Below are 18,503 nucleotides of genomic sequence, written 5' to 3' on the forward strand. Positions count from 1 at the left end.
CTTTGTCATCAAAAGAAATAGAATATCCATCCATAAATAATTTAGAAACTGAAATAAAGTTCTTTCTAAAACATGGTACGTAAAGACAATTTCTCAAAATCAATATTTTATTCCTATCACAAGATAAATAAACATCTCTCACTGTAATAGCCGTCACTTTTATAGCATTTCCCATGTAGACGGTGATCTCCCCTTCATGTAGTTGTCGAGTTTCTTGGAACCCCTGCAATGAATTGCAAACATGATCAGTGGCTCCCGTATCTACACACCGTGTACTGGTTGATAACATCGCTAAACATGTTTCAATAACTAATGAATAAGATATACCTTTATTGTTCTCCTTTTTACGAGGGCAGTGCACCTTTCAATGTCCAGACTACTTGCATGTGAAGCACTTGCCCTTCGGCTTTTTCACACCTGCTTGCGGTCCAGTTCCTTGAGGTCGAATAACTTTCTTTGCTGAACCAACTTGTTTCTTTTTCCTCTTCCTGCTTGGAGTTCTGTCAGAAGTTCTGCCAACGAATAAGTCCTTTTGTTCATGTTATAGTTCAAGCGGAACTGCTCAAAACTCTTGGGTAGTGTTTGGAGAATGATATCGACATGAGTTTCCCCATCGATTTCAGCTCCAAGGATTTGTATCTCGTTCAAGTGAGCCATCATTTTGAGGATATGATCCCTCACGGGTGTCCCCTCAGTCATGGTGGTCGTCATCAGGTTTCTCATAACGTCCTTCCTGGCAGCCCGATTCTGGTGTCCGAAAAATTCTTTGAGATTGTACATCATGTCATAGGCAGTAGACATGGCCTGATGCTGATGTTGCAGCACATTTGACATATAAGTCAAAATATAACACCGCGCCATCTCATCTGCCTTGACTCATTTCCTATGTCTGTCAATCTCCTCTTCACTAGAATAGCTATCAGGCACATTAGGACAGACCTCAACAAGTATGAACTTGTATCCTTCAGCAGTTAAGACAATGCCCAAGTTTCATTTCCAATCAATATAATTGGGACAAGTAAGTTTGTTTTATTTTAAAATAACAACAAGAGGATTGAAAGTCATTTTGAAATTCTGACAAAATAAAATATTTGGTCAAAACTTTAGAATTTAAAATAATATTGATTCCTCGAACAATATAATTTAAATTCACCAATACTTCAAAACACCATGAATTTCGTATGCCACGATAGTGTAGACGTATACTAATTCAAACATTTATAAGAGGAGGTTTTACCCATTAATTTTATTATCTTATCAACCTAACTTTATGACAAATAAAATTAATAGTTGGTTTGTCTTCGGTCACACAAATAATAGCAGTGACTCCGATGGGGAGGATACTATTAAATGCGCCTAAGTGTATACCATTATTTGATACTTAGTCCATTAATTAGAATTATGCCCCTTTAGATGGAGAAGATCACACAAACCTAAATAATTTTCTATAATCATCCATAGAGGAAGTTTGATCTAGTGATCCACAAACAAACTCATCCGATATAGAGGAAGACACTTAAAGCTAACACGCAAGTTTGTATGCATCACTTACAAACCAGTAATGGGGATCGTGAAATTTATTTAAATAATTCTTCTCCCACTTAGTTATTTAAAATCGAGGAATTTTAACATGCACACACATCACACATGCACACAAACACAGCATATAAAGGCAATAAATATGAAAATAAATTTCCAACTATTATGACCTCATCCATCGCTGTCCTTCGTATGCCACCAACCCTAGCCGCTGCCAACTCTAGCCAGGTGAGGAGGAGAAAATCTAGTCGTCGGCCCTAGGGTTTATGTCGTCGCGTCTATCTTGCTTCCTTCTTCGCCGCGCCTCCGATCTTCAAGGTAGCACCATGCATAGCAAGCCGCAACAATAAGAAATAAAAAAATTACATTTATCGAGCCTATATTCCACGAAGGAATGCACATGTAATCTAGATCGAACAAAATGTAAAATAAACTAATACAGCGCTGGCTGTATTTAATAATTACAATCATGCACACACAAAATACCCTCAACATGCCCGAGGGTTCGGATCACATACAAACACAATAGGCCATAATAGTTGGAACTAGGATGCCTGCAACCACAGAGTTAATTTATTTTGCATATCCTACTATTATCTTGCCTAAATTATATATGAACAGTGCATAATTTAACTGAAAACCAATCACACAGAGGTAGAAAACTTGCTCTGATACCAATTGTTGGCGCTGGGATTTTAGTTCTGTGTAAATCCCTTGTACAAAAATTTGTACTAGCATAGAACATTTCCTAACAACCCACATGCTCGATCAGACATGTGTTTGATCAATCAAGCAAGTTCTTGATTGATCAAAGTGTATCTTGATCGAAGCACAAGATCGCTGGCCTCTTGTGTTGGTGTTCAGGATCCATACAAAGAAAAATAAACTAATTGCGCTACGGAATAAGAACTAGTTGTACCTTTTCTTGTATGCTAAGACCTCTTGATCTTCTGTTGTATTCCTCTTCTCTTCTTGGACATCGTGTGGGCGACGATCTACCAAGAAAAAGCACCCGAACCTCTTCTTTCTTTCCAAGCCGCCTACCGCCAAAAAATACAAAGCAAAAAGGGGTGCCTCCTTCTTCTTCTTTTCCTCCAAACTGGCGGCCACCTAGGTGCTTCTTCTCTTCTTTTTCTTCTTCTCCAAGCCTCGGCCACCAAGGGGAGATGGAGCGCCGGCCCTAGAGGGAAGAAAGGGATGTGGGGCGCCGACCCTAGAGGAAAGAAAAGGAGAAAAAAGATTTGGGACGCCGACCCTAGAGAAAAAGAGAGGGTTATTGAGTTGTAGAGAAAAACAAAACTTATCACTTATATTTTTGTGGTACAACCTCCTTTCCTTTTATAACCCTTAACGCCAGATAAAAAAGGAGAAAAATTAACAGATTTTTTTAGAATTCTGTTGAGAAAAAAAACTTCCTTTTATAACTTCCCTTTTTTTCTTTTTCTTTTTTTTTTTCTTTTATTATGGTTGGCCCCTTGCTTGGGCACCAAGTAAGGATGTGGCCGCCTCCTTTCTTGGGTAGGAAATAAAAATAAAATGGGTGAATGCGACGCTTTATAGAGGCTACAACAGGGACCAAGAGGAGGAATTGGTTTTGACCTCCTGATGGACTTGAGCTTCCTGTGTTCGACCCGAACACCCAACTCAAGTTCATCAATAATAACTCATACCACTAAAGGGTCATTATTGAACTATCGCACCAATCCTATATTACAATATGGGCTCCTACTTATCATGAGCGCGTTAATCTCCCTGTGTTTAAGATATCGTATATCCATTAATTAAATAAGTTACTGACAACTCATTTAATTAACATCTGACTCCAAGAATAGTACCACTCAACTTTATTATCATGTCGGATTAAGTCCACCTGCAGGGTTTACACGATAATCCTTATGAGCTCCTCAAGGGGGCATTATCAACATAAATAAATAGGACACAGTTTCCCTTTATAATCAACAACACACCATATAAATAGTACTATTTTCCAACTCATCGGGCTTATTGATTTAATGAATAAATCTCACTCATTGATAAGTTAAAGAAATAAATACTAAGTATACGTGCTTGTTATTATATAGGGATTAAGAGGACACACATCCATAATAACAGAGGTTCTATTATTTTATATAGTCAGTATAAATCGAACAACATCAAATGGTCCTGCTCAATACACACATAGTGTACTAATGTAATTTTATAATCAAGACAAACTAATACCAAATTACACTACAACCGTTCTAATGGTTTGTCCCTATCCATCTTGGTTGTGAGCTACTATTTATAATTCATAAGGAATCGATAATATGATTTTCTGTGTGACACCACACACCATGTTATCTATAATATAAATTAAATCGATAACTGCATCGGCATATATATAAATATAAAATGCAGACATTTGACCAATGTGATTCTCATTTCAAAATATCTCAAAAACAGATGTTTATACAAAAGCTAGGCTTATAGTATACATCCCAATAGATCGCATCAGCGGTGATCCCCCCTGAGTTGACCTTCCACTCAAGGTAGAGTTCTAATCGAGTCAGCGATCGACGATGGGCTGGGGCGACCGATGAGATACAAGGACATGCGATTTTGGAGATAAAAGATCTGATATTATAGATTTATTAATATTTCTTCTATCTTTTAAACAAGTACATAATAAACTTATAAAAAAAAGGTCACAAATTTATAGATTCAATAATTTTACCTTAATAATTATCTATAAATCTATTATTTGAACTCCAAACTCAATTAGAAAAATTAAACATGAGAATCAAAGCTAATATATTTATTATTATTTTAATAGGATTATAAATAAATTGAACATCTATAAATAAGTTTGGTATTCTATTTAATAAGAGATTATTTTAATACATATATGATCAATTAAATAAATAAATTTAAATAATTTATTAAATTAAATAAATAAACTTGAATACATGTGTATCCAGCTCGTTAATGTTCGTGAATAATATTTATAAATAATGTTCATCAATAAAATTCTTATAAATATGTTAAATAAAAAATTATATTTAAATAAATAAATAAGTTTGTATTATAAACACAATAATAAATCAAATAAATTAAAATATAAAAATTTTAAATAATCAAAGAAACTTGAATGAGAAGTCAAGTTCATACAAATAAAATCAAGTTTATACAAAACTTGAGCAATTATTTGAACAATTTAATTCATTTTAAGTTTAACTTCACTTAGACTCAATTATTGTATCATATAAATTTGAATATCATAAAATTTGACCCCCGATTTAACTAGTTAATAGCCCTATTATTTTATTATTCCATAAGTTTATTATTAAAAAATGCATAATAGACATTTCGAAAAAAAAGTCACAAAGTATACAGAAACTTATAATTTTGAAATCAAAACTCAAATAAAATAAAAATAAAAATAAAAATAAAAAAAGAATCTTACAGATTAGACTTCCTGCTCTTTGGTAATAATATAATAAATATTTTTTTGATAAAAAATTATATAAAATTAAAAATATTAACAATAATCCAACCCTAAATAAGTTGCGCCGCGCCGCGCCCCGCCCCAAATCGCCGTATGCTTTTTTATGGTCTTCCGTCAACCAGGTCTCGCCCATTCTCATTAGAACACTCTCTTTTCCTCCCTCTCTGTCTCTCTCTCTCAATGAGATGAACCTCTCCATGCTCTCCAATGGTGATGAGACCCTTCCTCCCCCTCTCTTCTGCCTTCCACCTTCCTCGCCTGTCTCTCTTAGTGCCTCTTCCCTCGACTCTCCCTCACCTCTTCTTTTCCCCCTCCTCCCACTACCATCATCCACCGCCGGATTCAGATCCACAGCAGAAGCGAATGGGAGGAGGAGAGGAAGAAGAGGACCGGATCCTGTGCAAAGCCCACCACATGCTCTCCCAGCCCAAGTGGCCCGATAGCGCCGACCTCAGCCGCCTCGCCGCCGCTCTCCGCCCGCACCACGTCTCCCAGATCATCCTAACCGACATCGATCCCGTCCGCGCCGTCCTGTTCCTCCGCTGGCTCGCGGAGCGGAAGTTCTACAAACCCCTTATCAGTGATCACTTCGTGCTCATCGATCGCCTCCTCGCCGCCGGGATGTTCGATGACGCCAAGCGAGCCTGTAGCAAGATGGTCCAGTCGTGTGAAACTCGCGATGATATGATCCGGGCCATTGAATTTTTGGATCGCTTGCAGGACAAAAGGCTGGAGCTTGATGTTTATGCCTACAACGCGATCTTGGTCCAGCTGCGAAAGCTAGGTATGGTTGGGGTTGCATTGAGCGTTTTTCGCCAGATGTTCCGCCGGGGAGTGGATCCAGATCTTTTTACCTATAATTCTCTGATCAACATTTTGTGCAAGGAGGGGAAGGTCATGGTGGCTGCATCGGTCTTTAGTAGGATTTTGATGTGCGAGATGAGACCTGATACGTTTACTTACACCTCGTTAATACTTGGTTATTGCAGGAACTGTAATCTGAATTCGGCTTTCAGTGTATTTAAATGGATGGAAAAGGAGGGTTCTGACCCAAATTCTGTGACATTCTCAACTCTCATCAACGCCCTGTGTGACAATGGAAGGGTTGATGAGGCATTAATCCTGTTGAATGAGATGATGAGGAAAGGTGTTCAACCCACTGTTTACACATATACAGTCCCAATTCAAGCGCTTTGCAGCATAGGACGCGTTAGAGAAGCCTTCAGTTTGTTGGCTGATATGAGAAGTAGGAATTGTGCACCGAGTGTCCAAACTTACACAGCCCTCATCAGTGGATTGTTCAAGTCTGGTCTACTTGAGCTGGCAATTGGATTGTTTCATAAGATGCAAAGGGAAGGAGTGACACCAAATACAGTAACATATAATGCTTTAATTGATGAATTGTGTGAGCGCAAGAGAATAAAATGTGCTTTGAGGGTTTTTGAAGCAATGGAAGGACAAGGGTGCATGCCCAATTTGCGGACCTACAATGAGATAATTAAGGGTTTTTGCTTGGTTGGTGTTGTTGAGAGAGCAATGTCTTTTTTCCATAGAATGCTTATCTCAGGTCCCTCACCAAACCAGGTTACATATAATACAATCATATATGGCTATTGTAGGATTGGTAACAGCAATAATGCCATACGGATGGTTGATCTTATGAAAGAATATGAATGTAATCCTGATGAGTGGACATACACTGAACTTATTTGTGAATTCTCCAAAAGGGGTAATCTGAATTTAGCTTGTAAGGCATTTGAAGAAATGGCTGAACATAATCTGAAGCCAACAGTGATTGCATACACTTCCCTAATTGATGGATATTGCAAGGTGGGGAGGTTAGATGATGCTTTGCATTTATTGGAGAATATGGGTGAAAATGACTGCAAACCAAACTTAGTGACTTTTAATGCTATAGTTAATGGTTTCACAAAGAAAAATCAGTTAGCAGAAGTTAAAAAGCTATGTAATGTCATGATGGAGCAAGGTTTGTCACCCAATGTTGTAACATATACAGCATTGATTAATGGTTTTTGTCAGAATGGTGCCACATCCCTTGCAATGGAAGTCCTGGATGAAATGATAAAGCAAGGCTGCCTGCCTAATCTTCACACTTATAGTTCTCTTATTCATAGTTTGCATCAGGAGGGAAAGGTTGAGGATGCTGAGAAGATGTTTGTTAGCATGCAAGAAAGAGGATTAGTTCCAGATGAAGTTACATATACTTCTATGATGAATGGTTATATTATAATGGATAGGGTTGATGCTGCATTTTCTCTATTGAGGCAGATGGTTTGTGCTGGTTGTAAGCCCAATTATCTGACTTACAGTGTTTTGATGAAAGGAATTTGGAAGGAGAAACAAGTGATGGAAAACAAGCTTGCAGCTGTGCCGAATTCAATCATTACATTCAGCTTAGATGAAAAAGATCTGAGTATCGACATTGTTTCTAGTCTGTTAATCAGATTAGAGGAGATTGGGTACAAACCAAATATTGATGACTATAGCACCTTGGTTTGCGGCTTATGTGGACAAGGTAAGTTGTATGAAGCAAATCAAGTGGTAAAAAATATGGGTGACCATGGCTTCTCTCCAGACAAAGATATTTATGTTTCCTTGATAAAAATATATGCAAATGATCTAAATGTCGACCTTGCTATGGAACTATTCAATGCAATGAATTCCTCAGGTATTCAGCCATGCATAATAGGTTATAAGGCCTTAATATGTGCCTTATGTGAAGTCAACAGGGTTCAGGATGCTCAAAATGTTTTCCAGAATGTGCTGCAACAGAACTGGAGCCCTGATGAAGTGGTTTGGACAATACTAATTGATGGACTTTTAAAGGGCGGAAAAGTAAATTTATGCATGGAGTTTCTTGAAATGATGGAAGCTAAGAATTGCAAACCCACTTCATATACGTACAGTATGTTACACAGAAAAGAATCTGTAGAAGCCAAGTTCTTGAAAAGCTCCAAGACATGAGGATTAATTCCTTATGTTATGATCTGCTGTCAAATGTGAAGCATTGGCTACCTGACTGCTGGAGTGGTAGTTTGCCAACTGAAGCAGTTTATGGACTCCCAATTTGGCTAATTCCAGTCATGATTTTTCAAATTCTACGAGAGAACAATTCTTCAGTTCCAACGCTTATTGGAGATTGAAAAAAAAGCCTAAAGGTATCTATGATTTTTATATTTTCTGTTGGTTATTTATATATTTATTTTTCAAGATTTCTTTGATTCAGCATACATGTTACAATTGCAAGAATTTTCCCATCAGGTGGCGACTGGAATATGCCAATGGCGACCAAGTACAAACAGCAGCTGAGAATTTCATATCACACACTACCAGAAATCCAAAACACCTTAAGGTAGCATTTAACTTCACTTAGAATAAAATTTTATATGATAGTTTGAGTGAGACAGCAAGCTGCTAGCCGAGACTTCGAGAGAGGGATCATGAGATTGCAAGGGAGAGAGGTGTCGTGGTGGTAGGCGGTGACAAGTGCGACAGTAGGCCGAACAAGAAGAAACCACGAGAGGAGAAAAATTAATATAATTCCTAACCTTCAAATATGATTGAATTGAATTATTTTATATATAAATTCAGTTCAATTTAACTTGATTAATTATCTGAAATTTTTTAAAAATAATTCAAAATGTATAACTTTTTAAATTGGATAAAATTTGATATTTAATATTTGTGAATATTTTTTGTGTGTCTTAACTTTTATGACATTGGGAGAGGCTTAAAAATTTTAAAAAATTATTTAAAATGTAAAATTTTTAAAATTGGATAAAATTTGATATTTAACAATGGTGAAGATCTTTTTGTGTGTGCTAACTTTTATGATATAATGAAAAACTTGATAGTGTTAGCAAGCAATGGAAAAGTAGAGCTCAATGAGATGATGTCGAGCTTCTCTATCTCTTTTAGATGTTATCTCAATTTTGGTTTGAATGGCAAGAAACTATTAGGGTTCAACACAATATTTTATTTAAATAAACTTTTATTTAATTAATTTAATAAATTATCTATTTATTGGTATTTTAAATTTGTTTTATTAGAATATCATTTAAAATGCATCACACTTTCTTTTTGATATCAGCAAAATAGCATGCTTGTGTATTTCACTAAACTTATCCTAATTATTTGTATAAATTTTAATCCAAGTTAGTGTTTTATTAATTTTAAAAAATTGGAGATATATTTATTTGATTTTATTTAACAATTTTAAGTTGTTTATCGCTTGAAATTTTAAATAAAACAATATAAAATTAAATATAACATAGAAAATATTTTCAGAATATGACATAAAAACAATATTAATTTTAAGGTATTATATATTATTGAAAATAGTCCATAGCATAGAACAAAATCTTAGAACTTTCTGAATGTTGTGTCTGATTTTCAGTGGAAAGAATTGAGTGTTTTTGCCAAAACAGTAGGAGTGCTCCCTTATCATGCTTGTTTTTTTTGTTTTCCTTGTGGAACTTCCTTTCCTTTTCCCATATGCCTATTTTCTAATTGTTCTGTACGAAGTTGGGCCTTCTGGATACTTATTTTTAGTGTTGTTGATTAAATGTATCTTGATTCTCTTGCTATAGTTGGTTTTCTGACTCATTTAGTTGGTTCTCTCCTAGGAATCGGAATGGGAATGAGTATCATAGTATTATGGAATAGGAATGGGTATGAGCTTGGGTGTCATTCTTAAAAATGATATTTGGTTAGTTAAATATTTTCAATCGGAATAAACCTAAATTTTCTTTTTTACCCTTATAGGAAAATAAGAGAAAAAATTAGATGGGAGAGAAAGTTGAATGTGAGAGAAACATATGATGAGAGAAAATGATGAGAGATAAAGTGTGATGAGAGAGAAAGTGTGTTGGAAAAAAATGAAAAGAAAGAAAGTATGATGAGAGAAAATGAGGAGAGAGTGCATGATAAGAGAGATTGAGAAAAGAGAAAGTATGATGAGAGAGAAAGAGTGATGAAAAAAAATGGAGAGAAAGTATTATGAGAGAAAATGAAAGAGTAAGGAGAGAGAAAGTATGATGAGAGAGAAAGTGGATTGAGAGAGAAAGAGTGATGGGAAATGAAGAGAGAGAAAGTATGATGAGAGAGACTGAGGAGAGAGAAAGTATGCTGAGAGAGAAAGAGTGATGGAAAAAATGAAGAGAGAGAAAGTATGATGAGAGAAAATGAGAGACTGAGAAGAGAAAGTATGATGAGAGAGAAAGTGGGTTGAGAGAGAAAGAGTGATGGGAAAAAATGAAGAGAGAGAAAGTGTGATGAGAGAAAATGAGAGACTGGGGAGAGAGAAAGTATGATGAAAGAGAAAGTGTGCTGAGAGAGAAAGTGTGATTAGAGAAATAAAAAGAGAGAGTGATGAGAGAGAATAAAGAGAGAGAAATTGTGATAAGAGAAAATGAGGAGAGAGAGTATGCTAAGAGAGATTGAGGAGAGAGAAAGTATGATGGGAAAGAAAGTGCGATGAGAGAGAGTATGATGAAAAAATAAGGAGAAAGTGTGTAATGGGAGAGAAAGTGTGATGGAAGAGAATGAAGAGAGAGAAAACGAGGAGAGAGAGTGTATGATGGGAGAGAATATAGAGAGAAAATTATAGAGAATGTGTGATGAGAGAGAATGAGGAGAGAGAAAGTATCTTGAGCAAGGTTCTAAAATTCGTTAGGCGCTAGTCGGGCGACAGACCAGCGCCTAGCGCCTAGGCGCCGCTAGGCGGATTCCTCGGTATCCCTTGTTTTATGTGGACTGTGGACAATGTCATATGCAAATCTAAATGTTGTCTTAAACAATTTCATAGCAATGGAGATCTAACTATGTATGCTGAAATAAATACATACTTTCCAATACCAAAAAATGAAAAACTATAAAAGAAAATTAATAGTTTTGTTCAAAGGAAATATACTAGACTCAGAAAATATGAGTAAAAGAAACAGTTGAACAATAGAGCATGCAGTAAGTTATCATAATCATGTAGTAAACAATAAAATATTAGACAATAGTAGCAATAGTTCAATTCAAGATTACAATGCATTGTGAACCAGTAACCACTAACAAAATATAATTGTTAAATAACATAAATCATGTCTTAACAAAATGAGTTCAAAATTACACAACTAATAATATCTCATAGATTCATATTTATTCTGCTTCTTCTTCTCCATAATTTTCAATAACTTGTTCTTCATCAGACACAAACTCAATATCATTATTGTGATTCTCGTCTTCTTCTTCGGATTCAAAATCATCTTCATGAAATTCTCTCACTCTAGAGCTTCTTCGGGGTTGTAGATTTTCATCTGCTCCACTTGCTTCATCAACCATTTGCCAAGTGAGCCCGGAACCTAGTTCAACTTCATCATCTTCCCCATCATCCATAATACAACCTTGTGCATTTGAAACATCTTTTACAAGAAGGACATCAACATTTCTTTCTTTCTCTTTTTTATTTGTTCAACAATCTAGCATTAAATTGGACAAATACTAGATTGTTCAACCTGTTGGTATCAAACTTATTTCTTTTCTTTGTATGAATATAAAAAAAACAGAGAAAGTAAATATTATAGTTAGTACCTGAATATATACTATATAGACGTTAAAAATTATAGCTAATTTAATTAAAGACTGAAAGTTTAAAACTCACTCTTTCAAATGTACTCCAATTTCTTTTACACCCAGATGAACTTGTAGTTAATGAAAGTATCCTCAATGTCACCTTTAGCAGGTTAGGTGTGTGAGCACCGTATGTACTCCACCATGCACATGGATCAAATGTATCATCATTTTTTTCACATGCTTTTGTTGTCAATGTTTTTCCAAATAACCCTGTCTTATCTCTATATTTTGGAAATTCTTTGTTAATAATTGTATCTTGCAGATCTAACTCATTGACATGCAAAGTTTCCATGCATTCAAAAATCCCCACCGCGATCTCCTCATAAAGAGCAATAGAACTATCTTTATAGTAAAAATAAGGATTCAATAAAAAAGCAGTGGTATGCAATGATGTATCAAGTCTGTCCTTAATTTTTGACTCAATAATGGCTATGATAGGCTGATAATTTGATTCCACGTTGTTCAAAGCCACCTTGATATCTTCTTTAGCTTGAAGAAGCTCTTCATATAGAAACCCCATCGATGACTTTCTATCTTCATCTACCAATCGAAGAACTCTTACCAAAGGAGCAAATATTTTCAAACAAAATGTCACACCATTCCAAAAACTCATGCTCATCACTGTAAAGTAAGCCAATTTTCCTTTGTTTGTTTTTGATCATTTACATTTCTCCCGCATATCACTTGTAAACATGACCCTTAAACTAGCTTTTTTTTAAATCAAACTTTGCAATGTGAGGAAATTTGATGCAAAACTGGTAACTCCTAGTCGGACTATGTCTCTTTTTCATGAAATTTCTCATCAATGACAAAGTCTTATGGTGAGCATGGATGAAAATGGTAAAAGACTTGGATTACTCAATAACCTTTTTATATCGTGGAAGTTTGCCAATACTTTCAAGCATGAGATTAACCATGTGAGTTGTACATGAACTCCAAAAAATCTTAGGTCGCTTTTCTCTCATCAATTTAGCTGCAGCCATATTGTTGGTGGCATTGTCTAATACAATCTGAACAATATTCTAAGCTCCTACTTGTTCAACACACTTGTCAACATACTCAAAAATAAGTTCAGCTGTATGCGTCTCATCTAAAGACTCCTTAGACTCTAAAAATGTAGTACTCTCCTTGCAATTAACACACAAATTTAAGATGCTTCTTTTTCTATCACTCCATGCATCTGTCATGATTGAGCACCCATTCTTTGCCCATTCTTCTTCATGTTTCTTAGGCAATTGTTTTGTTCTTTCAACTTCGGCTTTCAACAGTGGCTCCCTAAGTTGATATTGAGTTGGATGCTTGAATCCTAGTCCAAATTGACCCACTGCCTCCATTAGTTGTTTGAAACTATCATTATCAACAGCATTGAATGAGATTCCATTTTCATAAACCCATCTCCCAACATATTGTTGAACTTGTTGAGTTCTCTCTTTGAAAAGTGTCTCATTTATATTTTGTTAGCGAAACACTTTACTTCCACTGGAGCTTATATTTTCTGGAGCAATTGCCGATGCATATCTATCCATGGGGCCAAGTGGAAGAGGTTTTTTAATTCCATCCATCCCTTCAATTTCAAGACCTTCTTCTTCATCTAGAGAAATAGCCACCTCTGCTCTATAACTTTGTTCTTCCATTATTTTATTCTTCTTTCTGTTCCTCCTTTCTAAAATAGTTTGTTTGCACTTATTTTTGTCTTCTTGATATGCTTTTCGACAACCAGATACATTTCCAGGTATATTTCTAATGTGCTCCTTTATCCTATACACTCCTCCTGACATTGTTTTTCCACATAATTTGCATTTAATTTTGTCGAGATTCTTAGTATCAACTAATATCCCAAACTCCCATCCGATGTCGTTTGACTTTCTTCTAAGCATCCCGGATTCGGGTTGAGTGACAGATGCTGTCAAAGATGGATTGCTTGCCATTATGATGACAGATAACCTGAAAAAAATTATATATAACAACTTAACAAGTTAACAACATAACATGATAATAAAATTTAATTATACATTTATAGTTTTATACTATACCAAACGATACAAAATAATGAAATATAACATTAACAAGTCTGAGAATATTTTTTATGTATCATTATATCTTAATCTAACTAATAAAATTTATTAGATAATAGATATTTGTTTAAAAATATTAAATTTAAAATATATTTTTTATATTTTTAAATCTTTTTTATACATTTATAAAAATGTATTAGAATTAATAATGCATTAACAAGTCTGAGAATATTTTTTATATATCATTATATCTTAATCTAACTAATAAAATTTATTAGATAATAGATATTTGTTTTAAAATATTAAATTTAAAATATATTTTTTATATTTTTAAATCTGTTTTATACATTTTTAATAAATGATAATTAAAAATATTTATAATAATTTTTTATTTTTTTAAATCTGTTATATAAATTAATATTTAATAATATTTATTAAAAAAATTAAATTTATTATTGAATCCTATTAGGCTTTTGTGACCCGAACCCTATTAGGCTTTATGAACCGAACCCTACCCTATTATTGAAATTATCCCCGTTAGGAATTATTTTAATTTATTAAATAAAAAAATACAAAACAGAAAAAAAAAAAAAAAAAATGCCGTCGCGACGCCACTAGCCGCCACCGGCGCCTCGCTGGAGGCCTACGGCAACGCCGGAAGCGTCGCCGGACGAGTCCGATGCGTCCAGCGAAGTCCGGCGTTGCTTCCAGAGGCGCCGGTAGCGTCGCGGAAAGCATTTGGCGCAACCAGAAGCATCGCGATGCTACCGGCATTGCTGGAAGCAACGTCGGACCTCGCCGGATGCATCCGGCAATGCTTCCGGCGACGTCTGATGCCCTGTGACACGTCCGGCGTTGCCGGAGAGTTGCCGCGACAACGAAGAAACAAAAAAAAAATAACAGAAATAAGAAAAAAATAAAAACTTAGCGGAAGCTGCAGGCCTCGATGAGAGAAGACGCAAGTCGGCGATGAAAGAAGGAAGACGAAGCGCCAGCCTCGGCAAATCCGATTTAGTGATAAAAAACGCCAAATATGCCTAAAATACCTAAGCCCGCGTTGGCCACTGAAACCTGCTTTGGCCGTCGAAGCCCGCCGAGGGCCGCCTAGGTCTTCCGCCTGGCGGGTTTCCGGCGCGGCCTAACACCGCACAACGCCTAGGCGGCCGCCTAGGGCGAAATTTCGAACACTGATCTTGAGAGAGAAAGTGTGATGATAAAATAAGGAGAGAGAAAATATTATGAGAGAGAACAAGGAGATAGAGTGTGAAATTTAAAAAAAAAATTGAACAAATATACTAAGGGTATTTTTTATCTAAAACTTAATTTACATTCCTATTCCATCAAAACCCAAGAGAGGAGGTAGGTTTCATCCATATCCAAGTTTTTGGGTTTCATTTCAAAATCTTGATTTCATTTCCATCAACCAAACACAAGGTTTGGGAATGAATCCATTCCCTCATTCCTAAACTCATAAACCAAACGCCACCTTAGATTTGATTTGTCAAAAAGATAATTGAAGGTTTGATCATGCTTCTCAATCAAAAAATGCTGTGCAGAATTGGCCATTATTAGTGTTTGATTTCAATTAAAAGGTCTCATGATTCACATAATAATGAGAAGCATCAATGCTTAGCAGTAACTTTGAATTATAAAGAAGCCACTGTAGGGATCTGTTGTTACTGATTTTGTTTGGTGAGTCTTGAATTTCTTTGTTGTCTTGATGGAAGAGGAAATATACTATGCATTAGAAACTCAATTCACAGCATCAGTACATTGAATTCCCATTTCCACAAGTTTCATGTTGCTGTAAATTGGGCTTAAGAAATAATTTTAGCCTCATGGAAATAACATATTGCTGGCAAGTATTTGTTAGGATAAAATCAATTATGGTAATCCATATTTGATATTTCAGAAATTTGACTATGTCAAGTTGTTGGAGGGGAGCTTTGGCACAATAGTAAAGTTATTGCCGTGTGACTTGGAGGTCATGGGTTCGAATCTCGGAAATAATTTCTTGCAAAACAGGGTAGCTTGCACCAGGGCTTTTTTTTTGTTTTTACTATGTCAAGTTGTTATGATTTAGAATTAATTTTGCAAACGTTCAAGATATGGACCCAATATGTGATTTTTAAACTCTTTCCATTGTACTCGACTTCTCATACACTGTTGGAGACATGACACTCCAGCATCTACACTCCGAGTGTGACATCCATAGCACCATTGTCTGTGTAAAAAATTCAGAAAACAAATTGTTAGATACCTAGATTTGTAGCCATGATATCACTTGCCGGAGCTCAAGTAACATAGATCACTATTATGTTCTTTGAGAATTTAGATATGCCATTAACTTTATTTTTAGTAAAGTTAAAGCAGAGGAGAATGACTGTGATAACATGTTCAAACTGTCATTTAAAGAATAGAAGGAAACAAGTGGAGCCTATAAAACACAGTTGTCTGGAGAACTTTGATACTCAGGCTCTTTGTCTATCCTTTCCGAACTCATTTGGACACTTGGCACTCCAAAACTACTTGAGACTCCAACTCTGACACGTTGACTATGTTGAAAAATTATTAGATGAGATGTCGGATGCTTAGATCCATATGGGTGTTGAACACTCGTACAGGAGGCTCAAGGACTTTACCATGTGGGTATGCACTACGAAGAAAAGGAAGCTAGTTGTTCTAATCAAGCATTTAAACACTGTGCCATATCCAATTGGCCTGGTCAGGTTAGTATGTGACATATTGTTTGATAGTACGAGCCAGTACAGGTTGATGCACTAAAGAAAAAACAAAGTGACAGTGTTGGAGACCAAAGGTGGAGGCGGCAGGGAGAGAAGAATAGAATAAGGGTGGAGATTTACTGGAAAGTGAATAAGAAGGGGAGAATTGTAGAAGATCATAGAAGAGAATGAAACAACCAGAGAAGAGAATTAGAAAGAATGGGAAAAGACATGAAAAGAATAAAGAATTGAGAGCGGAGAGAAGAAAAATAATCAAACAAAAAATCCTGGTTTTGACCAGTCCTACTGATCTCTATAATTGTAACTGTTGAACCATCTTACCTTACTACTCATTGTTGTTTGGTTCTAAAAACATCCTTGTGATAAAATTTTGTTAACCAATCCAGAAAAGCATTAGCCTTGCATTTAAAATTTTAAAACTGAATCATTTTGAATGGCGAATGAATTTGCAATAGAAATGGTTCTTTGATCATAGGTGTGTTTTCTTTCTCTTGAAGCAATATGCATGTATTTTCTTTTTCTAAGTTAAACATTTGAAGAAGAATATTTAGTAAATATGCAATGTAACTGCATGTGAACTTGTAGGTACAACTGATATGAGCATCCTTGGCTAATGAGTTTTTGACAAAAATCATGGCTAATTTATATATATGGCATGAGTTACAAGGTGGCGTCAGGAGATCCCTTCCTTTCAGTTGAACAGTGAATACTGATTTTGGTTCAGATTTATGTTTGAGGACTGCTCTTCACCGAATCAACTTTTCTAGGGAAGATATGAGCACAATGGTACAAGGGTATTGCTACATTAAAGTGAAATATAATAACTAAAATGGTTATAATTCTTAGCAAGTATTCTAGATATGAGATCAAGAGAACGTCTTCTTTTGTTTAACATAGGATAGGAATATGGTTATATGCATTGCAAAATTACTCAACGGATCTTGTTTGTTTGGTCAAGGCCTCGATTTTATTTATTTGAGTCCTTTCTGCCTAACATTTAAAATATTGATGTTTTCCTGTTGATTGATTCTTTTGTAGCTAAAATTTTGCATCATCATTCAACTGTAGACAGACAATTCCAGCTGTCTTTTGTTTTCCTTTCTCATTTTAATGGAGAAATTGTCGAATTTTGTACTTTTGAACATTAAGGACATTTCTGGTAATGTCTGAGTTGCTGTTGCAGCCATGCATTCTAGTATTTGGTGATATCGACCAATTTATATAAAGATGAATGGCAGTTATTACTGCAATATTTCATTCGGTTGATCATGCTGATCAAAGTTCATATCAAAGGCATAGCCATTGTTGTCAAATTTGACAATGTTGTTTCCGGATTCAGTTTTAATTAGTCAACCTCGTTGCTATGTTTCTGACCTCTATTCTACTTCTATTCTTACAGGACCCGCCATGCTGTCCTATTGAAACTACAACCATCAGGAGCCCTTTGCATAGGACTGTGTTGACTGAAAATATACTCTAAAATGATTATCATTATCATAACATACTTGGTGCAAGAAACCATAACAATCTCCGTAATTTGAATAAGCCCTTCATGAGCTGGATGGACTAAGATGAATTTGATGATTTCTATGGTTTAAGCAATGAAATGTCTAGGTGCCAGATTAGTGCTGGTTTTTGTCCAGTTTCAATAGATTTGATAGAACTAACCATTGGACATTTTGTAGATCAGAATTTGAGCTATTGGTATTACCTTTTTTGTTATGTAAGCTTAAGGTTATATACATCAACTCCTGTTTAGGGCATGTATGTTGTATTACTTTGCAGACACTGTTGGTGGGAGCACTAACCATTGTGATCTCCCTTTGTTTGATCCTGAGGTTAAGGCTTCACGAATACAATCAAATATGTTGATGAATGAAGCAGTGTTGACAAACGAGAAAGATCATGTGGATGCTTTCTTTGTTTCTTCAGTGAAAAACAGATGCAAGCTAATGGACTTAGTTTGAATGTGGGGAATTCGATGTTAAACAGAGACAGTATTATGTAAGGATCAAGTACAGTGCATGACTTTGTTTGTATTAGAAAACAGTATTCGGTCTCACTTTTATTCTTTACACC

At 35.5% G+C, this 18,503-nt stretch overlaps 1 protein-coding gene across 6 annotated transcripts; it reads left to right on the forward strand.

The window, feature by feature from the left end:
• The first annotated feature begins 5,117 nt into the window (after window positions 1-5,117).
• LOC122006141 (pentatricopeptide repeat-containing protein At5g65560-like) lies at window positions 5,118-18,486 on the forward strand. Of its 6 annotated transcripts, none has more exons than XM_042561510.1 (4): window positions 5,118-8,202; window positions 8,306-8,396; window positions 17,010-17,218; window positions 18,210-18,486. In XM_042561510.1, exon 1 carries the CDS (start codon window positions 5,231-5,233, stop codon window positions 8,006-8,008), a length of 2,778 nt encoding a protein of 925 aa, XP_042417444.1. In that variant the 5' UTR covers window positions 5,118-5,230; the 3' UTR covers window positions 8,009-8,202; window positions 8,306-8,396; window positions 17,010-17,218; window positions 18,210-18,486. The 6 variants fall into 6 exon arrangements, with proteins under 6 accessions (XP_042417444.1, XP_042417445.1, XP_042417448.1 ...); XM_042561511.1 differs by having other exon boundaries at window positions 17,010-17,210; XM_042561514.1 differs by having other exon boundaries at window positions 17,010-17,210; window positions 18,263-18,486.
• The last annotated feature ends 17 nt before the right edge of the window (window positions 18,487-18,503 follow it).

Source organism: Zingiber officinale, chromosome 7B (assembly GCF_018446385.1).
Source record: "Zingiber officinale cultivar Zhangliang chromosome 7B, Zo_v1.1, whole genome shotgun sequence".
NCBI lineage: Eukaryota > Viridiplantae > Streptophyta > Magnoliopsida > Zingiberales > Zingiberaceae > Zingiber > Zingiber officinale.